Raw genomic sequence first — 27424 nt, 5'->3', positions numbered from 1 at the left:
GGAAGAAAAAAAAGAGGGTAATCATATATATGTTTTATTGTTGAATGAAAATTTTCTACAGTTTAAGACCAACACAATCTGGTTTAAAAAGAAATGTATCCACTGTACGGAGGAGCAGGGCAGGAAGGGGTACATTACCGCAGCCATTGTTATTCCTTAGAAGTTCTACACCAACACATTTGGATTCTAACTTAGAACTGACTTCAATTTCAAATTTTTGACCTTACTTTCTCAATGAGCTCTCTTCTGAGGATCTTTCCTGAAGAAGACTTGGGGACTTTATCTATGAATGTCACACGTCTTAATCTTTTGAAAGGTGCAACCTATAACAAAGAGTAGATACATGATTTCAGATGCATGCAAACGATGTTGGCATGTCACACATTCTGCAGAAGAGCAATATCATATCATATGAAATTCAATCCTAAACTTCCTTTTCCCAGACTCTTACCTGACTAGCAATGAATTTCTTAATATCTTCTTCAGTCAGTGAACTGTTGGGTGAGCGTACAACATATGCGATTGGGACTTCACCAGCTTCAGCATCAGGAAATCTGCAGGGTGGAAATGACTCAACTTTCAATAATGTGTTTATTAAATAGGAATTGACATACATTTTTTAGTGGACTGAGTGAGTAATGCATATTTTTCATGGCTTATACTTACGGAATGACAACAGCATCCAATATCTCAGGATGAGAAACAAGCAACCCTTCAAGCTCCGCTGGTGCAACCTAAGGAAAAAAAATGGTGGAAAGTTTATCAAGCAAACCATACCAAAGAAAAAACCAGATAGTTTGACCAAAAAAATATTAGTACAAACATTCTCTGTTAACAGAAAAGTTAAGTCTACACAACGTAACACAGTTTTAGGAATGGGAAACTTGTTGATAATGCTCAACCATAGTTCAATGTTTATCATGATACTGAACCAAAGGCCCCTTCCAACTATTTAAAACATTTGTGCCAAGCTAAGTTACCTGAAAACCTTTGTACTTGATAAGCTCCTTAATTCGGTCAACAACATAAAGATTCCCATCTCCATCAAAATATCCGAGATCTCCTGTGTGTACCCATCCTTTTTTATCTATAGTCAGTTTGGTGGCCTGTGGATTGTTGTAATAACCTGAAAATGAGAGCTTCAATGATAATGTTACATATTCTGAATGAATAAAGTAAGAAAATGCCTAGAACATGTTAAAGAAATGCAGATCTCACATGCAAAAGAATTGAAAAGGCTATAGCATTTGAATCTTATTAAGTTGTATCACTTCCGGTACAAAGATCAACTATATGGAAGAAACAGGCCAGACACTATCGCAGGCAACAGTTACTGATGACTTTTATGTAGCATGCATGACTGAACATGTCGTACAGAGAAAAGTACTAATTCTCATCCTTGACATGAAAGTGGAATAGCAGCAAAGTTTATAAGGCATATCAAAATATGTTTAAAATGTATCTTCCCACTGCTTAATCTCATGATTGGTAACCCTCCTAAAATGCCTTTAATATAATGATTATATAAAGTCAAAAGGTCGCCCTTCTTTCAATGACATATGATTTGGTACCCTAAGAGCAATTAGAGACGCTTAATGTCAAATATGCACCAAGAGAGAGGGTAGTTCAGAGAGAGGCATACGATCATATGGACAAGAGGCCTTATTGCTCATGGTAGGTAGCATATTAGCACTAACATTGCCTCCATATAGAGATGAGCTGAACAGCCATGATTTGGCTGCTAAAGTTGTATCTTCAATAAGCATGCCATGGGGATCAAAGTGGCAGCTTTTCAAATATAACAAGCAGGCCAGGGAACCAATCTGTATATGTTCAAATTCCCTTTGCAACCACACTTCTGGATACTCTTTATTTGACAGAGTACCCCACCTGCCATCATTTGGCATGAGACTGGACTACCTCACCCGCTTCTTTTAAATTCCAATAGCGGACTGATAAATGCAGTTACAAGTTAATAATGATAGAATGCCAAAGTAGAAGATAAAGGTAGGAAAGATCACACTAAGACCAACATGCCTTAAATCCAGTAACTCCCAAAATTTTCTATTAATCAAACTCTCCGTATTTCATAAATTCCCACATTTATATAGAATCCAGAACTTAATTTTTCCGAATAGCACCAGAACTCCAACTTTGACTAGTTAAAATGTGCCTAATTGAATTGATCTACAGTCCACAATAAAAATGAATAAACTAAATAAGACTTATCTATAGTTAATATTAATAACATAAAACCCAAGGTCAACATCTATAACCTACAAGCCACAACCAATAATTGCAGAATTATGACAATACCCTTGACTATAGAAATACCAGACAAAACATAAAATAAAAAATTAGTTATCTAATTAACTACCACAAGCACTTTTTGTGGACGGTGCCTTAATGTTAGGCTTCCAAAGAAAGATGATACTTGTTCCCTAAAATGCAATGGTTGCTCCATCAACTGGTCTGATAACAAATGGCACTACCATATGAAAAATAAATTTAAATAAATTTCCAATCCATGAAAACCAACCCCCAAGGTATTGGATTGGGTTGGTTTCATGGGATTGGTGGGATAGATGCACACCCCTAACTAGGACCAAGGTATCTCAAAGATTTGCACAAGTTGTTATCATTCAGAACATATGCATAGGATTTGCCTGACATCAGAAGTACAACTTTGGTATGCTTATCAAACATGTTTCCATATTTGAATACAATAAATTGCCACATCTATGATGCTGGAAAACTAAAAATAATTTAATTAGTCAATGGTCTGACTTTCCCACATCTATATGTTGGACATCAAAAAAAAATTTAATCAGTCAATGATGAGCTACCTGGCTTTCCCTTTCAACCAAAGAGCAGAATATTCTACTATGAAGCAGCAAATATACCCAAACAGGTCCAGGAATGCAAGGATCAGGACTGAAACAAATAAAAAGCACTCTACCTTGCATCATATTAGGCCCCCGAACCCATATCTCCCCTAACTGATTAGGAGGGAGAGGCTTCAATGTATCTACACTGACTATCTGGGATTCAACTCCTGGAGCAAGCATTCCGGCTGAACCAGTATTCCGAATTCCTACTCTTGGATTCTCCAGGGAAACAATTCCACAAGTTTCTGTCATACCGTAGCCCTGAAAGAAAAAAGCGCTCTAAATAAAAATGGAACTTTTCCATCACCTGCTGCTCTAACAAAAATGAAAAGCATGAAGAGAAAGATATTTAAAATCAAAAGCCAAGGCAGGCAATGAATTGCCAAAAAAAACTTCCCAGAATGTCAGCAGTGCAAAAGTGTAATATCTCAATGAAGTATTCTTGAATTTTCAGTGCCTAGACTGAAGAATTCGACAAGCCACTAACTAGATATACTGCATACTAGAGCCATTTAGCCATTCCCAGCAAACTCTAACTCAGTTGTCACAAAGATGGTCTTTCTGGTCAACAATCCTGAGATTCCTTCATAAGTTCAACTGTTGAAATACAACTCCAGCAGTCTTCATTAAACTATTATTTCTTCTCTCCTTTTCAAATTAGGGTACAAAATAGCTAGTAAATCAATTCAAATCCATGACATTTGAGAGACAGGACTAAACAGAACATAGTTAAATATAAAGATTGACATTTCCCCCAAAACAGAAAAACAGTAGTTATTGTTACAGTTCATTCAATTTGCAATACGTATAACAAACTGCTCCTTAAAGTATAATATCTATGAGTATGTTTATTGTATTGGAGTCTAAAGCCATCTAATAAACTATCGTTATTTGTTATTTTCTATAATTTACTGTAGGTAAACATGCCCACTTAATAAATTTGTTATTCCAATCATTGTGCATTTTAGGGTCAGCAAGTACATTTTTAAAAAAGCAACAAATAGAACTTTTCAAAAACATAAGGTGTTACAGACATTCCATCAAACAACTAACACTCATAACCAATTCATAAAGCTAATATAGAAATCCAAAACACATCATATTCAACTATTATCATTACTTTTTCTTTTGCTCTCTCAGATCCTCTCTTAAAGTAGTGCCAAACTGTTCCTATCATGTACCAGATCAATTGTGCATGGGTCATGTGTTTCTCTCACACATTCATATAAGACTTCCAGGCATGGATTGTGCGCTCCTCTCATGCATTCATATAAGATTCCTAGGCATGAATTGTGCACACACGCACGCACACACACATACATATAGACAGAAATTTAAATTAAATATAGTGTAGTGTGTTAATATTACGCAACTCAATAACTTTTTTATTGTATTTTGAAAAATCTTCAAGATTATATCGTCTCGCTATACCCCCTACCATCCTCACAAATTTTCAAAATAATCAAATATATAAATAACTATCTTGTCTGTGAAAAATTCACTATCAATTTTTTTTTGTTAATTAAAATTATACACAAAGCATGGATCATGGATGTACACATTAAATAATAAATAACAATTGGTTAACACTTAGTTTGATTGTGCGTGTTAAGAATAACGAAAACATATGTAATCACTGGTAAGATTTTTAATACATTAATTCAATAATCATCATAGAGATTGACAACAAAGAGTTACACAAATCTATAGTTGACAAAAATGTGTCAACTCTTGATTGGTACATAATTTTTTTTTTATTTAAAGTTGACACAAGGTACAAGTGGTAGCCATACTTTGCATAGAAAAAGATTTATATTTTAAACCATATATTTTAATTGGGCAAATTACAACATACCCACATGTAATTTGACCAAAATTTAAGTTGTCTATCTATAGTTTGAAATTTGACACTTTACCCACTTGAGGTTTGATCGAAATTTAAATTATTTACTTGTAGTTCGACATCTCATTATACAAATGTTCAACAAAATTCTTTTTAATCTTTTTTTTTTTTAAGAATGTTTTTAATCTTATTTGATCTTGTATTTTTATATTTTTTGTATTTTTAGAGGAAAGAGACATAGAACTGGAGCAAACTTACATATTTAGCCCTTTTTTTTTTTACAGAAATGGGTTATGAAACTCTAAGTGAGCAAATCTCAAATGGATAAAGTGTCAAATTTCAAATCACAAGCAGACAACTTAAATTTCTGTCAAACCATAGGTAATTTGCCTATTTTAATTTGATAAACTCTTAGATAATTTTATCAATAATAAAATATATATATATATATATATATATATTATTGTGGTTTCTAAACCTGTTGTAAAGTACCTGCATAACGACAGCGTTTGGGACATTCCTAATACACTCCTCCATCAAATCCTTACCCAAAGGCGCAGCACCAGACAAGATTTGCTTCAACGACGACAAGTCGTACCTCTTCACCACACTCTGTTTCGCCAGAGCCAATATGATCGGCGGCACCACCCAAAGGTGACTGACCCTATACCTCTCTACCGCCGCCAACACCTTCTCCAGCCCAAACCTCTCCATCGAAACCACCGCATTCCCAATCTGCAACTGCCCGTACATAATCAGCGACAACCCAGCCACGTGAGACATCGGCAACACGCACAGGAACACGTGGTGTCTCTCTGGGGACACCTCTTGATCCATCGTGACCATCAGCGACGTCGCGATGAAATTCCCATGACTCAAAACCACGCCTTTGCTCGTCCCTGTGGTTCCCGACGAGTATAGCAACGCGGCGGTGTCGTTTTGCTTCACATGGTTGATGTTCAGCTCGGAATCTGATGATGATGATGATGATGGGTTAAGGTTTAGCAAATCGTTGAAGTGGATAACGTTCGGATTTGAAGTAAGGTTGGTGTTTGGTCCTAAAATGACAGCTGGGAGGTTGAAACTTTTGACTTTGTGGAACAGTTTGGCAACGGTAATAACTAACTTTGGGTTCGAGTCCTTGACTTGTTTGGAGAGTTCTTGGGTTGTGTACAGAGGGTTGGTTGTTGAGGCGATTGCACCTATTGCGACGATGGAGAGAAAGCAGATTGGGAATTGGATTGAGTTCGGAGCGAAGATGAGGACAACATCGTTTTTGGTGATGCCTAGGCTGAGCAATCCTTGTGACACTTTTGCGATTGTGGATTTTAGTTGCGAGAAGGTTAAGGTTTCGGAGGTTTCTGCGTCTATGAGAGCAGGTTTGTTTGGGTACGAGGATGTGTTTCTGAAGAGAAATGTGACTATGGAATGATTTGGGTCTTTTGGTAACACTAGTGGTGGTCTCAGTGACCTGTATATCCCATCTCTCCCATACCCAGATTTCTCCATTCGTATTGGTATTGTACTTAGCTCAAACAACTTGTAAAGGAAGAAAGGTTATCAAGAGGGAATTTTGGGAGTGGAATTATATGTAAGTTTTGGATTCTTGGTGTGTGAGATGGTATACCATGTATCAGATGCATATTTCCTCCCCTTACGTGAAAGTAAAACTCCACTGGTGGGGTTTAACTTCATGTGAGAGGGGAGGAAACATGCCATCCATGCATGTTGCATTTTCTCGTGAGGCAGGTGGGTCAGAGCTAATCCATTAAATAAGCTAAAAATGAAGATAATGTTGAGGGAAAATTAAGCAATTATTTAAGTATTGACTTTCAATGAGTTTGGAGTTTGGACTCTCTTTTTTTGGGGGTAAAAGGGGGAATATTTTAAAGAAACAGCCAAAAGAGGCTCAATAGAGTTCGTTTAGATACAGCCCATTAACATCAGCATTAAGAAAATCTAGAATGGAAGAGTGAATGTGGTTTCAAAGTTGAAATAAATTTAGAAATATGTGGTGGTGTAATTGAAAGAGTTTCTATCATAGGACTATTGGGGACGACGAGGCGAGCTTTGATTTTTTCTTGCTATAGACTTGTTATTATTGGATTTTAGAGCATTCACACTAAAACGGCTAAAATGACTAAAAAACTAATTTAGCTATAGTGAACTAAATTTTTTTTTTAGTTTAAGCTAAGTGAACTACCATCCCTAGCAGCTCATTGTAGCTGAATGTGAAAATAGAATAATCTTATATTATTTGTGAAACACGCGTGCCTCTCTCCCCTCTCTATCTTTTCCTCTCCCTATTCCTAAAATTTTCTATCTCAACCATGTAGACACGCCTGATTTCTCTCCCCTTCACCCAACCCTCTCTCCCTTTCTCCCACGCATGACCGAACCTAGCCTCGCTCCTCTTCTCTCACTGGCTGAACCCAACTTCCCCATGGACTTGTTGGTTATAGACACCTTCGCTTGCATGTTGAGACGAGCTACAACAGCGTCGATGCAAGATGCGAGGCGGAGATAGTTCATCTTCTCGTGCATTTTCTGGATTGCGTTCTCGGCATAGATTCGAACTCTGTCGATGTTGCCTTTCTCCACGGCTTTCTTGATCTTCAACACTTGGATTTCTCTTCCTTCTCGCATTTCTTAGCTTGGCGTTGGAGCGATTTGGATGTGAATTTCAACTCCATGATCTGGTGCAAAAGCTTCTTTGTATTTCATGAGATCTTCTTTTGCGACGATTAAAAGAAAATCTGTGGTGGGTATTTTGAGGTTGAAGATGAAAGGGTGTATGGGAATTGTATTTTGCTGAGAATTTTTCTGGGTTTTCAAAGTGTTGTGGGCAAGTGTTAGGCCGCGTTGAGGTTGTTTGTGGGTATTTTGAGGTTGTCAGATGATGTTTGTGGGTAGAAATGATTTATATTATTTTAACGTGTTACATGTGGCATATATTTAAGATTTAAAAAATTGAATTCATAAAAAATTATATTTGTCTCTCTCAAAACAATTATATTTATCCCCTCAATTTTGAATCCTAATCCCGTCCCGATAAGTTATATGGGTAAGTGACGTGGTAAACAGTACTATATTTAGAAACTGAAATATAAAAAATCAAAAACAAAATAATAATAAAAACAAAAACCAATATTTGAAGTTTCATGAACAAAAACAAAATAATATTAAAAAAAAAAAAAAACAATATATAAGGTTTCAAGATCGAATAATGACTAATTTGGATTTAGCAGAGAAGAGCAAAGAAGAGAAAAAAATAAAAAGAAGTAGCATGTTACTTACACACTCAGGTATAGAAGCTAAATACATACAAATAAAGAAAAGATACAAACGAGTGAGAACCAAAAAAAAAATTTGCTTGTAACGGGTAGTTTTGTAAAACAAATTGGACTAGTTTTCCACCAATGTTTTCTTTCCAAAGAGATCGATTTTTGGTGGGCCAAGGAAAAAAAAAAAAAAAAAAAAAAAAAAAAGGGGAAAATGCATAAGTCCGACCAAAAATTTTCCATCCGTTCTCTCCTACCAAACGACATCAAATTTTATTTTCTCTCCCATTTTTCCTCTTTTCTTTCTTATCCTCTCAACTTCACTTCCGACCAAACACAGGCTTAGTTAATTTTATCAATAAAAAAAATTAAAAAAAAAAAAGTACCTGAGCAACGACAGCGTTTGGGATATTCCTACGACACTCCTCCATCAAATCCTCACCCAAAGGCGCAGCACCAGACCCAATGTGCTTCAACGACGACAAGTCGTACTTCTTCACCACACTCTGTTTCGCCAGAGCCAATATTATCGGCGGCACCACCCAAAGATGGCTGACCCTATACCTCTCCACCGCCGCCAACGCCTTCTCCAGCTCAAACCTCTCCATCGAAACCAACGCATTCCCAATCTGCAATTGCCCGTACATAATCACCGCCAGCCCAAACACATGAAACATCGGCAACACGCACAGGAACACGTGGTGTCTCTCTCCGGACACCTCTTGATCCATCGTCACCATCAGCGACGCCGCGATGAAATTCCCATGACTCAAAACCACGCCTTTGCTCGTCCCCGTGGTTCCCGACGAGTACAGCAACGCGGCGGTGTCGTTTTGCTTCACGTTGTTGATGTTCAGCTCGGACTCAGATGATGATGGGTTATGGTTGAGCAAATCGTTGAAATGGATAACGTTTGGGTTTGAAGTAACGTTGGAGTTTGGTCCTAAAATGACAGCCGGCAGGTTGAAACCTTTGACTTTGTCGTACAATTCGGCAACGGTAATAACCAACTTTGGGTTCGAGTCCTTGACTTGTTTGGCGAGTTCTTGGGTTGTGTAGACAGGGTTGGTTGTTGAGGCGATGGCGCCTATTGCGACGATGGAGAAAAAGCAGATTGGGAATTGGATTGAGTTCGGAGCGAAGATGAGGACAACATCGTTTTTGGTGATGCCTAGGCTGAGCAATCCTTGTGACACTTTTGCGATTGTGGATTTTAATTGTGAGAACGTTAAGGTTTCGGAGGTTTCCGCGTCTATGAGAGCGGGTTTGTTTGGGTACGAGGATGCGTTTCTGAAGAGAAATGTGACCATGGAAAGATTTGGGCCTTTTGGTAACACCAATGGTGGCTTCATTGACCTGTATATCCCATCTCTCCCATAACCAGATTTCTCCATTTGTATTGTACTATTTAGCTCAATAAACTTGAAAGGAAAAAAGGTTATGAAGTGGGAATTTTGGGAGTGGTATTATATGTATGAGGTTTTGGGTTTTCGGTGTGAGGTGGGGATCAGATCCAATCCATTAGATAAGCTAAAAATGAAGATAACGTTGAGGGAAAATTAAACAATTATTTTTTTTTTTTGAGAAACCACCCCTGAAACAAGGGGGAATTAAACAATTATTTAAGTATCAACTTTCAATGAGTTTGAAATTTTCTCCATAAGAAGACAAGAGACACAAGACAAATCACGATATAGATGATGACGTGGAGATCTGTCGTGTTGAGAGTAAATGTGGCGTCGTAATTGAAACAATTACTGTCACAGGACTAATCTATACCCTAGGGGGACGACGAGGCACGCTTAGTTTTTAAACTAGTGTTTTTTTATGAATTTTTTTTTTAAAATGAACGCTTACTACTAGTTATTATTGAGCATTTAAACTAAAGTTACTAAAATGACTATAAAGCTAATTTAGTACTCAACACACTAAAAACACTCACTACACACTCACTACATCAAAAGTGTCTAACTTAAAAAATTTTGAGTTTCAGCTACAACCTACCGTTAGGAATCTAGGATGGATTTGGGGCAAGTTTCTTTATGCCCGAACCCAACCCACCACCCTCCCCGTTAACTAAATGATTTTTTTTTAACCCCCCAGACCTACCTCGTTGAGCCCCCATAAGCCCCGCCCCGCCATGCCACTTCAAGGCCTAATCTAAAGCCCCTAATCCATGACCAAATGTTTAAAAATAAAAATCAATTTTATATTTTCCTGATTTATGATTTTCCCTTTCAAAATCACAATCACAATCACAAACACAAACACAAGGCCCAATTTGAAGACCCTGAATCCTGGCCCAATCTAAATATATATATATATATATATATATATATCAATATCAGTATATCACACAAATCTACAATAATTTAATTTCATATTTCTTAATTTCCCTTTCAAAATCACAAACCCAAATACAGAACTTCTAAATATTTTTCAAGATGAAATAATAAATAAATAAATAAAATGTAAAACACTCAAAAAAAAAAAAAAAACCCTCATTTTTCCAATTAAGGCCAAACCAGAACCACCACAACTGCGGTGATCCATCCGCTCAAAGTGCAGTAGACCTAATATAATGTGTCTTTGTGAAACAACGCCGCTCAACCCATTCCAACAAAGACCCATATTGTAATCATCCAACACACCCATGAGACTCACCACAAGCTCTCAACCGTACCAATCCTCACCAAATGAATACATCACAAAAATGGTGATTAGGGTCATTCTTCAATTGAGATTCTATTGGAAATTTTCTTTTAGAACAAAATCCAATATCATCAATATTGCAGCAACTTCTCTTCCACAAAACAAAGGAATATCCCCCATCCCCACCCAAATGGAGGAGTGAGTGGCACAATGGGGGGAGGCAGGGAGGAGGGAGCAGTGCGGTGGAGGAGTAAGCAACAACAAGAAGTGAGAGTGACAGTGAGGGAGATGGAGGGCGGCTAAGAAAGTGATTACGGTTAGGGAAGTGAAAATAGAAAAATGAGAAAGAGCAATATTTATAAGGGTTTTTAAAAATTTTTAATATTACATATGTATACAAGTTGGGTTCAGGGCAGATATGCATAATACCTGCACCCAACCCAAACCCACCCCATTTGCTTTATGGGTTGGGTAAAACCCGCCCCATTAAGGTTGGTCCGGGTCGGGTTGTATACCCGTGGATTGGACAATTTTTGCCATTCCTACCTACAGTGAACTGCCATCTATAGTAGCTCACTATAATTGAATGTTATAACAGAATACTCTTAGTTTATTTGTGAAACTAAGGTGCCTCTCTCCCATCTCTGTCTTCTCTTCTAACGGTTCCTAAAATTTTCTATCTCACCCACGCAAACACACCAACCTCTCTCCCCTTCACCGACCCCTCTCTCCCCTTCCCCCACGCCTAACCAAACGCAGCCTCAGCACACCTGACTAAACCCAACCTCGCCCAGCCTTTCTCCTCTTCTCTCTCTGACTGAACCCAGCTTCCCCATGGACTTGTTGATCGTCGACATCTTTGCCTGCGTGTTAAGATGAGCTACGATAGTGTCGAGGCAAGAAGCGAGTTAGAGATAGTTCATCTGCTCGATGCATTTCTGGATTGCATTCTCGGCGCAAATTCGAGCTCTGTCAATGCTGCCTTTCTCCATGGCTTTCTTGATCTTCAACTTCTTCGATTTCTCTTTCTTCTTGCATTTCTTAGTTTGGCATTGGAGTGATTTGGATTGATGTGAACTTCAACTCCATGATATGGTTCAAAAGCTTCTTTGTTTTTCATGAGATTTTCTTTTGTGTTGATTAAAAGAAAATTTGTAGTGCGTGTTTTGAGGTTAAAGATGAAAGGGTGTATGGGAATTGTATTTTGCTTAGAACTTTTCTGAGTTTTCAAAGTAATTCTATGTGGAGAGAGTTGTGGTTGGTAGCTTAACATGAAAAATGGTTGTTTAGCTGTGGGTATGGTTGTTATGTGGGTGTTTTGAGGTTGCGGAATGGTGTTTGTAAGTAGAAATTGTTTATATTATTTTAATGTGTTGTATATTAAAATAAAACATTTGACGTAGAATGTATTGTTAAGTAAGATGGTAAAATAGATGAAACAGCTTTTTGAATTGCTAAAAATTAAAATTTTAGCAAACTTGTTATGAATGCTTACCTTTGGTTTTTCTTTTTCTTTTTCTTTTCTACAATCCTATCTAGTGACGAAATATAAAAAAAACAAACAAAATAGTAAATAAATAAAAAAACCAATATTTAAAGTTTCAAGATCCAATAGTGACTAATTTGGATTTAAAATTTGATACCGCTGCTAAACTCCAACGATCATTGAGACACAGATAGAGACGTATTTTATTATACATGGACTGTATATAATAAAAAAATGTGTAGAATTTAAACAATTTTGCCTAAAATTAACCTACATTAATCATGTATAATTATGTAGATGTACAAGTCTGCTACAATAATTGTGTAAATTTATGTTGATACTATTCATTTTGTATTTTGTCATTTATTCTTTATTTACGTATCTCGAGAATAAAGAAAGAGCATAGATGGTACTTGTTGTGTGTGAAAAAAGGAGAAACAATTTTAAAAATCACGAAAATTTGATATTTTAATGAAATGTAATGTAAAATAGATAATTTGATAGGGGGTGTTTTGAAAAATAAAAATGTAAAATAGAAAAAGTAGATTTTTATACTAAAATAGACAAAAATTTTTGCACCCTGATATGAATGCTCCTAGACAATAAAGAAGCATGAAGGGCTGCAAAAAGAAAAAATGGGCGTCATCAAGTGAGGACTAATTATAAGACCTGAGCTATTATGATTTATGAAGCCAGATTGTTAAAGAGTCCTGGTCTTGCCGATACCGAGAACCCCCAGAGATTTCTAAAGCCTTGATTAAATGTACTTTTAAAAAAAATCAACAAATAGAACTGTAAGGACTAAAATTAGATTGGTCCCAAAATCGGATTGGGCTCAAACCCCAACGACCCAAACAGTAAATTTGTAAAGCGTGGATAGAAGAACTAGATCTATCCCAGAAGAAAAACGATTAGATTTAACGGTTCAAGATGGTTCGACGCAAGTAAGATTAGAAAATCTATCCTCAGAATTGATTAAGTAGTTCATATCATATGGTTTTGTTGAATAATCAAATTATACAAGAGTTCCAGTCCTTCTCATTGATTTTTTCCTCTCCCCCTTTCTTAGTACATCTTTCCATGTTATATACTACAATCTTGGTGTCATCCTTACCACACACGTGTAGGTTAGATTCGGGGGACTCATTCTTGTCCCATCCAGCACCTTCCAGAACCATCAACCAGTAGCTGTAAGGCTGCTTGATCACTGTTCAGGCATCACTTCTACATTAATGCGGCTAGAGAGTTGGTTGAGAGGCATTTAATGCGGAGGTAGCAGTTTTTGAAGATATTTGTTTACCTTTCTTTTTTTTCCCTTAGTCCAATGTTCCACCCTTAGTTGTGGTGTAGCTCCAAAGTAAGTTCATGATGATATGACACTCAGATCTACCTCGGACACATGTTACCGAGAAGGCTTTTGTCCTTAGACGCTTATTGGGCCTATCTCATATTGTCTCTACTCCTCTCTTCATTCTGTTCTCCTTATAACCTTATTTTGACCTCCTCGGATGGTCTAACGTCCTCGGATAAGGTCATAGGCCCAGTTTATATTGCTTTAACAATACTTCATGATTAACTGACCCCACAAGAACTTTTCAAAAGCATAAGAATTTACCGTTGTTCCATCAGACAGCTAACACCCATAACCAATTCATAAAGCCAGAATAGAAATCCAAAACACATCATATTCAACTATTATCCTTGTTTTTATATTGCTCTCTCAGTATCTCTCTTAAGGATTCTTAGGCATGGTTTAAAAAGAATCACACTTCCTTACATGTTAACTCTTGATTGGTACATAAATTTTTTTTTTTTTATTTATAAAGTTGACACAAGTTACATGTGGTGGTCATACTTTGCATAGGAAAAATTATATTTTAAACCATATATTTTAATTTAATAAACTTGTAAAGTAGTTTAAAATAGAAGTTTATCAATAAAAAAAATAATGTATGGTTTATAACAAGTTGTAAGGTACCTGCATAACGACAGCGTTTGGGACATTCCTATTGCACTCCTCCATCAAATCCTTGCCCAAAGGCGCAGCAGCAGACCCAATATGCTTCACCGACGACAAGTCGTACTTCTTCACCACACTCTGTTTCGCCAGAGCCAATATTATCGGCGGCACCACCCAAAAATGGCTGATCCTATACCTCTCCACCGCCGCCAACACCTTCTCCAGCTCAAACCTCTCCATCGAAACCAGCGTACTCCCAGCCTGCAACTGCGCGTACAGAATCACCGCCAGCCCAAACACGTGAAACATCGGCAACACGCACAGGTACACGTTATGTCTCTCCCCGGCCACCTCTTGATCCATCGTCACCATCTGCGACGCCGCGATGAAATTCCCATGGCTCAAAATCACGCCTTTGCTCGTCCCCGTGGTTCCCGACGAGTACAGCAACGCGGCGGTGTCGTTTTGCTTAACATTGTTAATGTTCAGCTCGGAATCTGATGATGATGGGTTAATGTTTAGCAAATCGTTGTAATGGATAACTTTTGGGTTTGAATTAAGGTTGCTGTTGGTGTTGGAGTTTGGTCCTAAAATGACAGCTGGCAGGTTGAAACCTTTGACTTTGTCCAACAATTCAGAAACTGTAATAACTAACTTTGGGTTCAAGTCCTTGATCTGTTTGGCGAGCTCTTGGGTTGTGTAGAGAGGGTTGGTTGTTGAGGCGATTGCACCTATTGCGACGATGGAGAGAAAGCAGATTGGGTATCGGATCGAGTTCGGAGCGAAGAGGAGGACAACGTCGTTTTTGGTGATGCCTAGGCTGAGCAATCCTTGTGACACTACTGCGATTGTGGATTTTAATTGTGAGAAAGTTATGGTTTCGGAGGTTTCCGCATCTATGAGAGCAGGTTTGTTTAGGTACGAGGATGCGTTTCTGAAGAGAAATGTGACCATTGAATGATTTGGGTCTTTTGGTAACACTAATGGTGGTCTCATTGACCTGTATATCCCATCTCTCCCATACCCAGATTTCTCCATTTGTATTGTACTATTTAGCTCAATAAACTTGAAAGGAAAAAAAGGTTATGAAGTGGGAATTTTGGGAGTGGTATTATATATAAGTTTTTGGGTTTTCGGTGTGAGGTGGGTGTCAGATCTATTCCATTAAATAAGCTAAAAATGAAGATAACGTTGAGGGAAAATGTTACAAGCATCCTCAGATAACCACGTTGCTGAGAATGAAGACTTGCATGGCCACGTTGCTAAGGAAGAAGACTTGCATGGCCACGTTGACAAGAAGATTTCCGTAGCCAGTCACGTTGCTAAAGAGAAATAGATGACGTTTCCTGATATCACTTCTTGTTTAAATTGGTTTGGTTTTAATTGTTTAGGATCGGTGGTTTAGATTGGTATTGTTTAGATTGGGTTGTTTAGATTAGTTTGATTTCAAGTTCCAATAAGCTAAGCATTATCTTAGCAAGGGTTTCAAATAAAGGATGAGCTATAATAGCTATCCAATATAGGTTGGTAGTAAGTTTATCATTATCTTGTAATGTGTATTTATATTCAGAAGTATGAAATGGAATGGCAGATCAGTTTATTTCAATTAAATTCTAAAGGTGGCCCGGTTTCTCTTGAAGAAAACCACTTAAAGCGCACTCAACCACTTTCTAATATCTATTTCATCAAAATAGGTAAGAGAGGAAGAGGTAGAGGATGTGAAATCCAAGTTGAACATAACAAAAAATTAAACAATTATTTAAGTGTCAACTTTCAATGATTTGTTTACCAAAAAAAACTTTCAATGAGTTTGAACTTTTCTCTATAAGGGGAAAAGAGACACGACAAATGATGATAGTGATAATGACGTGGAGATCTGTCGTGTTGAAAGATCAGTAAATGTGGCGTCGTAATTGAAACAATTACTGTCATAGGACTAATCTATAGCCTAGCAAGGACGACGAGGCGAGCTTAGTTTTGCTTACTATAGACTAGTTTTTTTTTATGAACTTTATTTTTTTTGATGAACACTTACTATAGACTAGTTATTATTGAGCATTCACACTAAGTTAATAAAATGACTAAAAAGCTAATTTAATACTCAACACACTAAAAACACTCACTAAATCAAAAGTGTCTAACTTAAAAAATTTTGAGTTTCAGTTACAACCTACAGTTAGGAATCTAGATTGGATTTGGAGCGAGTTTCTTTATGCTCGAACCCAACCCGCCACCCACCCCGTTAACTAAATGATTTTTTTTAACCCCCAAACCTGCCTCGTCCAGCCCTGTGGGCCCCGCCCCGCCATGCCACTTTAGGGCCTAATCTAAAGCCCCTAATCCGTGGCCCAATCCATGACCAAATGTTTAAAAATAAAAATCAATTTTACATTTTCCTGATTTATGATTTTCCCATTCAAAATCACAATCACAAACACAAATCCTATCACCAACACAAAAATCACAAACACAAACACAAGGCCCAATTTGAAGACCCTAAATCCTGGCCTAATCTAAAAAAAAAAAAAAATATATATATATATATATATATATCTCAATATCAATATATCACACAAATCTACAATAATTTAATTTCATATCATTTTTCCTTTCAAAATCACAAACCCAAATATAGAATTTCTAAATATTTTTCAAGATGAAATAATAAATAAATAAAATGTAAAACACTCCAAAAACAGAACCACAAAACACCTGGAAACCCAAAAAAAAAAATCCTTCATTTTTCCAATTACGGTCAAACCAGAACCACCACAATCGCGACGATCCATCCACTCAAAGTGCAGTAGCCCTAACATAGTGTGTCACAGCGAAACAACGCTGCTTAGCCCATTCCAACAAAGACCTAAATCATAATCATCCAACACCCCCACAAGACTCACCACAAGCTCTCAACTCTACCAATCCTCGCCAAATGAATACATCACAAAAATGGTGATTAGGGTCATTCTTTAATTGAGATTCTATTGGAAATTTTCTTTTAGAACAAAATCCAATATCATCCACACTACAGCAACTTTTCTTCCACAAAACAAAGGAATATTCCCCATCCCCACCCAAATGGAGGAGTGAGTGGCACAATGGGGGGAGGCAGGGAGGAAGGAGCGGCTACAACAAGTGAGAGTGAGAGTGAGGGAGATGGAGGGTGGCTAAGAGAGTGATTATGGTTAGGGAAGTGAAAATAGAGAAATGGGAAAGAGCAGTATTTATATTTAGGGTTTTTAAAATTTTTTAATATTACATATGTATACGGGTCAGGTTTAGGGCAAATATGCATAATACCTGCACCCAACCCAAACCCACTATGGGTTGGGCTTTTAAAACCCAAACCTGCCCTGTTTGCTTTACGGGTTGGGTAAAACCCGCCCCATTAGGGTCGGTTCAGGTCGGGTACCCGTGGGTTGGACAATTTTTGCCATTCCTACCTATAGTGAACTGCCATCTACAGCAGCTTAGTGTAGTTGAATGTTATAACAGAATAATCTTAGTTTATTTGTGAAACTAAGGTGCCTCTCTCCCGTCTCTGTCTTCTCTTCTAATGGTTCCTAAAATTTTCTATCTCGCCCACGCAAACACACCAACCTCTCTCCTCTTCACCAACCCCTCTCTCCCCTTCCCCTACGCCTAACCAAACGCAACCTTGCCACACCTGATCGAACCCAGCCTCGCCCAACCTTTCTCCTCTTCTCTCTCTAACTGAACCCAGCTTCCCCATGGACTTGTTGATTGTCGACATCTTCACCTACGTGTTGAGATGAGCTACGACAGTGTCGAGGCGAGAAGTGAGGTGGAGATAGTTCATCTGCTCGATGCATTTTGCATTCTTGGCGCAAATTTGAGCTCTATCAATGCTGCCTTTCTCCATGGCTTTCTTGATCTTCAACTTCTTAGATTTCTCTTTCTTCTTGCATTTCTTAGCTTGGCGTTAGAGTGATTTGGATCAATGTGAACTTCAACTCCATGATATGGTTCAAAAGCTTCTTTGTTTTTCATGAGATTTTCTTTTGTGTCAATTAAAAGAAAATTTGTAGTGGGTGTTTTGAGGTTAAAGATGAAAGGGTGTATGGGAATTGTATTTTGCTAAGAACTTTTATGAGTTTTCAAAGTAATTCTATGTGGAGAGAGTTGTGGTTGGTAGCTTGCCATGAAATATGGTTGTTTAGCTATACGTATGGCTGGTTGTGGATAAGTGTTTTAGTGTGGGTGTTTTGAGGTTGTGGAATGGTGTTTGTGAGTAGAAATTGTTTATTTTATTTTAATGTGTTGTATACTAAAATAAAACATTTGATGTAAGATGTATTGTTAAATAAGGTGGTAAAATAGATGAAGCAGCTTTTTGAATTGCTAAAAATTAAACTTTTTAGCAAACTTGTTGTGAATGCTTACCTTTGGTTTCTCTTTTTCTTTTTCTTTTCTATGGTCCTGTAGGGACTAGGGCCCAAAATAATGTATTGGGTCTTGGACCTTATCCGAGGACACTAACAAGTTCGAGGAGGAGGAGATAACTATTAAATGACTCCCAATAAAAGTCTCATCAGTGGGGGATGAAGGGAAAGAGGTCCGAGGAGGAATTCCTCCTCGGACATGACAAATGCAGTTCAAGTATGTACTCTAGCAATTGAAATGCGTCCCATGAACATCTGAGAGGGAAGGAAACTCGAAATATCTAAGGCAAAACTGCTACCACCGCATTAAGTGCACTGCAGCTACTTTTATGGCCACATTAATGTGGAGAGAACCTCTAAACAGTGCTGTCTTGGCTACCACAACTCACAAAAGGCTGAAAGGGGTGTCTGATAGGATGGACACTCAAGTAGGGCTCCAGATGATCAACAAGTGTAGGGTCTAGATGATCAGAAATGAGCTATATAATGTGGAAAAACCCCCATGAGAAGGGGTGGTGGAAAAATAAAGAGAGAACACTGTAGCATACTTAACTATCTTAATATCCAACTGTGATCAGTATACGTTAACTTTGGCCTCCTTGGACTAAAAATCTATTGACACCAATGTCTCTTATTTGTGTTTGATTGTCTTTTAATTCAACATTAGTTGTTGCCCAACTCATTAAGATCTAGTTTTTTGACTCATACTCTATAAATTCATTGTATTGGGCTCATTAGACTAAGACTCTATACAATTTGAGCTTGGGCTCCAAATTGTGCCCCTACAGGTCCTATCTAGAGACGAAATATAAAAAACAAACAAAATAATAAATAAACAAAAACCAATATTTAAAGTTTCAAGATCCAACAGTGACTAATTTGGATTTAAAATTTGATACCTCTACTAAACTCCAACCATCATTGAGACACAGATAGAGGCATATTTTATTATACATGGACTGTATATAATAATAAAAAATGTAGAATTTACACAATTTTGTCTAAAATTGACCTACATCAATCATGTATAATTGTGTAAATGTATAAGTCTGCTATAGTAATTGTATAAATTTACATTGATACTATTCATTTTGTATTTAGTTGTTTATTCTTTCTTTACATATCTCAAGAATGAAGAAAGAGAATGGATGATACTTGTTGTGTATGAAAAATGAGAAACAATTTTAAAAATCCAGAAAATTGGATATTTTAAAGAAATATAGTATAAAATAGATAATCTGATATGGAGTATTTTGAAAAATAAAAATGTAAAATAAAAAAAGTATATTCTTATACTAAAATAGACAAAAAAATTTATGAAGCCAGATTGTTAAAGAGTCCTGGTTAAAGAGTCCTGGTCTTGCCGATGCCAAGAACCCCAGAGATTTCTAAAGCCTTGATTAAATGTACTTTTAAAAAAATCAACAAATAGAACTTTTCAAAAACATAAGAAGTTACAGTCGTTCCATCAGACAACAAACACCCATAACCAATTCATAAAGCTAGAATAGAAATCCAAAACACATCATATTCAACTATTATCCTTGCCTTTATTTTGCTCTCTCAGTTTCTCTCTTAAAGATTCTTAGGCATGGTTTAAAAAGAATCACACTTCCTTACGTGTTAACTCTTGATTGGTACATAACTTTTTTTTTTTACAAAGTTGACACAAGGTACATGTGGTGGTCATACTTTGCATAGGAAAAATTATATTTTAATTCAATAAACTTGTAAAGTAGTTTAAAATAGAAGATTATCAATAAAAAAAAAATAATGTATGGTTTATAACAAGTTGTAAAGTACCTGCATAACGACAGCGTTTGGGACATTCCTACTGCACTCCTCCATCAAATCCTTGCCCAAAGGCGCAGCACCGGACCCAATATGCTTCACCGACGACAAGTCGTACTTCTTCACCACACTCTGTTTCGCCAGAGCCAGTATTATCGGCGGCACCACCCAAAAATGGCTGATCCTATACCTCTCCACCGCCGCCAACACCTTCTCCAGCTCAAACCTCCCCATCGAAACCAGCGTACTCCCAGCCTGCAGCTGCGCGTACAGAATCACCGCCAGCCCAAACACGTGAAACATCGGCAACACGCACAGGTACACGTTGTGTCTCTCCCCGGCCACCTCTTGATCCATCGTCACCATCTGCGACGCCGCGATGAAATTCCCATGGCTCAAAATCACGCCTTTGCTCGTCCCCGTGGTTCCCGACGAGTACAGCAACGCGGCGGTGTCGTTTTGCTTAACATTGTTGATGTTCAGCTCGGAATCTGATGATGATGGGTTAAGGTTTAGCAAATCGTTGTAATGGATAACTTTTGGGTTTGAATTAAGGTTGTGGTTGGTGTTGGAGTTTGGTCCTAAAATGACAGCTGGCAGGTTGAAACCTTTGACTTTGTCCAACAATTCAGAAACGGTAATGACTAACTTTGGGTTCGAGTCCTTGACCTGTTTGGCGAGCTCTTGGGTTGTGTAGAGAGGGTTGGTTGTTGAGGCGATTGCACCTATTGCGACGATGGAGAGAAAGCAGATTGGGTATCGGATCGAGCTCGGAGCGAAGAGGAGGACAACGTCGTTTTTGGTGATGCCTAGGCTGAGCAATCCTTGGGACACTTTTGCGATTGTGGATTTCAATTGCGAGAAGGTTAAGGTTTCGGAGGTTTCTGCGTCGATGAGAGCAGGTTTGTTTGGGTACGAGGATGCGTTTCTGAAGAGATATGTGACTATAGAATGATTTGGGTCTTTTGGTAACACTAATGGTGGTCTCATTGACCTGTATATCCCATCTCTCCCATACCCAGATTTCTCCATTTGATTTTAGATCAAAAAACTTGTAAGGAAGAAAGGTTATGAAGCGGTAATTTTGGGAGTGGTATTATATATAAGTTCTTAGGCTTTTTTTTGGGTGTGAGGGTCAGAGCTAATCCATTAAATAAGCTGGTCCTGGTCCATCAGCTAAAAATGGAGATAAACGTGTTATCAAATAAAATAAAATAAAATAATTGGAGATAAAAGGAAAATTAAACAATTATATAAAGGGTTTTTACTAATTTTATGCTCTTTGGCATATGTTAGTAAAAATCATTTTAAGAAAATTTTTATTGAGAATTGAAAAAGATAGCATTTTCAATTTTTGATAAATTTTCTCTAAAATATATTTTTTTAAGGTCATACATTAATCAGACCATTATTTAAATTAGAATTCAATTTCAATGAGTTTTGGGATTTTTCTCTATAAGGGGACAAGATGGATGATGATAATGCCGAGGAGATGTGTCCTATGATAGTATTTCTTTCAATTACGCCACCACATATGTCTGCATTTATTTCGACTTTGAAGCCACATTCACTCTTTCCAATTAACACCACACATCTCCACGTCATCATGCTAACCTTATAGTCCCAGCCAATAGGAGCATGCCAGCACATTAAAACTTGCTTACCTCAACTGAACTGCCAGCTCATCGAGTCCTATGATAGAATCTCTTTCAATTACGCCACCACATATGTTTGCATTTATTTCGACTTTGAAGCCACATTCACTCTTTCCAATTAACATCACGCATCTCCATGGCATCATGCTGACCTTGTAGTCCCAACCAATAGGACCATGCCAGCACATTAAAATAAGTGATATAATAGTAGGGTTCTCAACTTAATGGCTTAAAAGCCATAAAGACAACAAAACAAAGCAAAGGCAAAAGACAAGCGGCGGATAGAACAAACCAAAATACTATTTTATTTGGTTTCAAGTAAAAGCATGGTGGAAATGGACTTGGAGGAAAGTGATAAAGGTATTGTGGGGCCAGAGAATTTGTAGTCCCGGCCCACTTTCTATTAGGGCCCAAGGCCCGTGCCGAGGAGAGTAGTTGCTGAGGACAAGTAGCGAAAGTCCAAATGGCCTAGAGATGCAGCCGAGGATGACCCTGTCCTCGGCATCCCGAGGACTAAAAGGGAATAACGACACGTCATCAAAGGCAGCCTCCAAAGCGCTCCCAGAAGAAAAGGCGAATGGAATGGGACTCGTACGGGAGTCCAGTGTGGAAATGGTTCAAGGAAAAAACGTCACCTTCGCATTGAATGCACCAACAAACGTCCTAGCCACATTGATGGGAAAAGACCCCTGAGCAATGTGGTTTCGATTATTGCAACTAACAGAAAATGAGAGGAGGCGGCTGATAGGACAGGCACTCGAGTAGTTACCTGCCTGATTGACAGATGAAAGGTCAGGATCAACTGAGGAAGACTATATAATGTAAGGATTCATGCGCCAAAAGGAGGCGGAAATAATTGTACCCAGAAAGTGAAAGGAATAATAAGAATATTAAGTTCAATGGATAAGGTCCATGGACAAACTTAGTTCACCTATGTGCGTCCACCATGAACACCATGACTAGCCATTGTCCGGTGATCAAGGCCTAGCCTTTCAGCCCATTCTTTACAAATTTATTGTTTGGGCCTTAAACGTTCGAACCCAATTTGGGGTCATTACAAATTGAGTCCTTACAGGTATATTTTGTCTTGTATTTTTTTGATTTAATTTATGTTTTGCAAGAATGTTTAATAATTTGTGGTGATATACTTGCTCTCAAATAAAACTATATAAAAATGTGTTGAATTTGTTGTATTTACATGATATATCAATTTTATAGTCTAGCCAAAGAAAAATATCATAAAGATTTTGCTTTTTTTTTTTTTTTTCATATATAAATGATTTATTTATTTTTGTTTTTTACTGTATTTATTGTTAATTTTTTGTTATTATAATTTTTTTTATTGAGTATCCATAATCAACCCAAAAAATTTAAGACTAAAATATTGTTGTTATTGTTGTTGTTATCCATAGTCAATCCCAAAAAAATTAATTAATAAATAAATATTAAAAAAATTGGTATTAAAACAGTGTTGTTATTGTGCCTAAACATTAGAGTTTTGTGATCAAGTGTACTATAGGCCTTTAAGAACACATACAAAATTGTAAACATGGTGCATATGGAAATTTTTTTTTTTTAAATGATATAATTATTGTATTGTAATTTCCTTAGAATTTTGTTTCTAATATTTATATTTGTCGTAAAAATTGTTGTAATTATTGTATTGTAATTTACATCTATGTTGCAAGGTACCAATGTTGTAGCCCAAATTAGTCAGGTAAATTGACACAATTCATTCATTCAATACTATTTGAAACTATATGTACAAAGCTTTGTTTTGATATAATGTGTTCTTATAGAATTCATTTGCTTCCCAAATGAGCTCATTGATTTATAATTCCAAGCAACCAGATTACACATATAGTCAAGAGGTAAATTTGGAAATTCTTGTGGCATACTTGTTTTATCAATAGCGACATTTATTTCTTGTCCTCAAGGATTACTTACATTATACATTTTATTTATTTATTTTTCTTTAAATTAGATTGTCAACCACATAGAAAAGCTACAAAAGTAAGACATGGGGCAATGGCCACAATGAACTAAGTGTTGAGGTACAAATTTTCGGGCCTTGATTTTATTGGCCCATTCACAAAATACACACATGAGCCCACACATTATTTAAAACCCACATAAATATTTCTCATATATATTACCCAAATATTCTCCATATTATTGGGCCTTCACAAAATACTCCGTACCCAAGCCCAAAAATTGTCATGGGCCCTCTCACAAATATTATCTATTATATCCCACATATCATCCAACTGAAATTCTCCACAAAATATGCTCATCACACCACTACCAAAATTGAGCCACAAATTACACTATCCCCACACAAAACCCAACATCATTTGGCTTATGGGCAAAACTCAAAGAAAGCCCAAATTCCAAAAGTCCCACTACAACGTGGCTAATTCCAAAAGTCCCACTACGATGTGGCTAATTCCAAAATCCCACTACGATGTGGCTAATTTCAAAGTCCCACTACGATGTGGCTAATTCCAAAGTCCCACATTGTCCAAAGTCCCACTACAATGTGGCTAATTCCAAATATCCCACTACGATGTGGCAAATTCAAAGCCCGCTACAATGCGGCACTATTCACAAAAACCGCTATGATGCAACACTATTTACAAAACCCATTACTACACGGCAATACTTTACAAAATCTCAAAATCATTTTTACAAAACCCAAATTCTCATTTGGCATCTATTTTCACAAAACCCAAATTCTTATTTGGCATCTATTTTCACAAAGCCCAAATTCTAATTTGGCACTATTTTACAAAGCCCAAATACTAATTTAGCACTATTTTATAAAGCCCAAATATTATCTTGGCAATTCTTTCATAAAGCCCAAATATTAATTTGGCAATTATCTTACACTATTTTTATAAAAGCCCAAATGCTAATTTGACATCCATTTTACAAAACCTAAAACCATTCTAGCAATTATCTTACAAAGTCCAAAATGACATTGTGGCAAAAATAATTACTTTATACTCAAAGCCCAAATGTTAATTTGGCACTTATTTTTGCAAAGCCCAAATAATCTTTTGGCAGCTATTTCATGAAACCCAAATGCTATTTTGGTACTGTAATGGCTCAATTCGTAGCGACCCCAAAATGATATTGGGTTCATACGTTAAGGGCCCAAACAATATAATTTGTAGAGCGTGGATTTGAAAGGCTAGGCCTTGGTCACCGAACAGTAGTTAATCAGGGTTTCCATAGTGACTTGCACAAGGATGAACCTGAAGTGTTTAATAATAATCTATTCCGGTACTTCATGAGTAGCTCCGGTCCTTCGACCTCGTCTAAGGAGCTTTATCTCCTTATTTTTCTCCCTCTTTTAGGACAGGACTCCATCATTTGGGAGCCCCACCTTTTTTAGTGCACAAGTCTTCACGTTATATAGCCCCTCTCGGTTGATCTTGACCCTCCACCTGTTGATCCGGTAGGTACCTATTCAAATACCTGTCCCATCAGCCGCCTCCCCTTGCTTTTTGTTAGTTGCACTAACCGAAGCCACACTGTTCAGGCGTCTTTTCTCATCAATATGGCTAAGACGTTTGTGGGCGCATTCAATGCAGAGGTGACGTATTTACCTTGAACCACCCCCACTCCGTACCCCCATGTGGATCCCATTCTACTTGCCTCTTCTTCTGGGGGCATTTTGGAGGCGGCCTTTGACAAGATGTCGCTCTTCCCTTTGAAGTCTTGGGATGTCGAGGACAGAGTCATCCTCGGCTGCGTCTCTAGGCTATTTGGCCTTTCACCACTTGTCCTCGGCAACTACTCTCCTCGGCACGGGCCCTAGGTCCTAGTGGAAAGTGGGCCGGGTCATAAGTTCTCTGGCCCCACAGGCACATATTTACTAAATTCAAATATTATTTCAACATTTGTTAAATCCCCAATTCATGGGAAATACAAATTGTTCATTTCTCAAAATAATATTTCTTTGACAAAATTTTATGGGAACTATATCTATTATTTCCATAATCAAACTATAAAGCCCATGAATATCATCCATGGCAAAACTACTCATTTTGTAGGGTTAACAAAGCCCAAGCAAGCTTATCAACAAAGCCTAGCTGGGTCAAACCAACCCATAAACAAATCTCAGCAATTGAAGAACACGTGAACTGGTCAGCCAAATCTCAGCAATAAATAAATAGCTAGAGCCATTTCCCATCAGGTCCCAACATGTCTAATCAGTCAAAAAACAGACATGTATCCACCAGGGGATGAATCCTTCCTCCACAAGCTGAAATCCTATCATCTCTCAAGTAACATAAAGCTGAAAGTGATGTGACAAAAAGCTAGGAAAGCTGGGAAAGTTTCAGTCAGCTGTTACTTCTTTCTCCTTCAGCTCATTCAGTCAAGAAAACAAAGCTGCCATGACCAGACCAGTGAAGCTCCTGAAACGACACAAAATCAGCTCATTTTCATACTAAAAATATGTATTTTTTGGTTCATGAACCAAGCACATGAACCCCAAATGGGGAAACTTAGGGAAATGTGGTTTGGAGGGAACTAAAGGGGATCCCAGCAGAGTTCTCAGCAAGGGCTCCAAGGTTGACACCTGGCTTGGGGTGGTCCAATCTGCCCTAGGGAACTCTGATTCTAGTTGTAGCATATCCGAGATCATTAGCCTAAAGCATGCTCTAATCCCATTAGCCAAGGCTAATCAGCATTCAATACTAAAGCTAGAAACCCAGTTGTGATTACCCAAAACAGCAGAAAATTTCTAAAGTTAAGCTTACTACTCTTAGCTAAAAATCTTAAGAACGATTCTCTAAGGATTTTCTGGAGATTGAGGAAGATTTAGCAAAGATTATTTGCTAATCACCCCCCTGAAAAACCTAATATAAATGGAACTCTTCATTAATGCTTCAACAACCAACAACACACTAAGACTTACACCAGAAAAGTTTTTGCCTTAACCTCTCTGTTTAAGCTTTCTCTAAGCTCTAAAAAAGCCTCTGAGTTCTTAGTTTCAAGCATAGAAACTAAGTCTCCCAGCTCCTAACTCACAAATACTTTCTCATAGCTCTACTCATAAACACTTACTTGCCCCAGCAGAATATTCCAGTAGTACTACTATACACTCTTACTCATTACTCATACTACTCACAAATGATTCTCTTTACTCACTACATATATTATATTCATGAGCATGCCATGGCACCATAATGATCTTGCTACGCTAGCTGGGATCTCTCTCTCTCCCTTCATCTCACACTAAGTCTTCTCCATTATTTGTTATTATGGAACCTATGATATTTATTTACTCATTTACTATCAATGGCTATGATGTGACTGTCACTATAAAGTTTTTCCCTCATATTGTTGTATTAGAAGATTCCTCTCCAGAGCTAACCGATGATGAGTCTGAAAACATAGATATTTCTCTTAGTCTGTAAAGTAACTAATTTCATTTTACTTTACCGCTGGGCTAT

At 37.5% G+C, this 27424-nt stretch overlaps 1 protein-coding gene across 7 annotated transcripts; it reads right to left on the bottom strand.

Moving 5' to 3' along the window:
* On the bottom strand, nucleotides 1-21434 carry LOC126723224 (probable CoA ligase CCL7). 7 transcript variants are annotated; one of them, XM_050426561.1, is made up of 8 exons: nucleotides 20531-21434; nucleotides 14235-14342; nucleotides 5224-5329; nucleotides 2960-3149; nucleotides 981-1126; nucleotides 667-734; nucleotides 452-554; nucleotides 1-323 (listed from the first exon to the last, which is right to left on the bottom strand). In XM_050426561.1, the coding sequence occupies exons 1-8, from the start codon at nucleotides 21334-21336 to the stop codon at nucleotides 210-212; spliced, it is 1641 nt and encodes a 546-aa protein (XP_050282518.1). In that variant the 5' UTR covers nucleotides 21337-21434; the 3' UTR covers nucleotides 1-209. The 7 variants fall into 7 exon arrangements, with proteins under 7 accessions (XP_050282518.1, XP_050282511.1, XP_050282526.1 ...); XM_050426554.1 differs by lacking the exon at nucleotides 5224-5329 and having other exon boundaries at nucleotides 14129-14342; XM_050426569.1 differs by lacking the exon at nucleotides 5224-5329 and having other exon boundaries at nucleotides 14129-14434; nucleotides 20623-21434.
* Between the last annotated feature and the right edge of the window lie 5990 nt (nucleotides 21435-27424).

Source organism: Quercus robur, chromosome 1 (assembly GCF_932294415.1).
Source record: "Quercus robur chromosome 1, dhQueRobu3.1, whole genome shotgun sequence".
NCBI lineage: Eukaryota > Viridiplantae > Streptophyta > Magnoliopsida > Fagales > Fagaceae > Quercus > Quercus robur.
This window is presented reverse-complemented; position numbering and strand designations above follow the sequence as displayed.

Bases quoted from the DNA above. Each gene is read 5' to 3' on its own strand.
- LOC126723224 (XM_050426554.1), bottom strand. From the start codon at position 21,336: ATGGAGAAATCTGGGTATGGGAGAGATGGGATATACAGGTCAATGAGA. The intron at 14,343-20,530 runs GTTTGAGCTGGA...TTCGATGGAGAG, and splicing joins ACGCTGGTTTCGATGGGGAG to GTTTGAGCTGGAGAAGGTGT. The intron at 555-666 runs GTAAGTATAAGC...TCCACCCTGCAG, and splicing joins TTGGATGCTGTTGTCATTCC to ATTTCCTGATGCTGAAGCTG.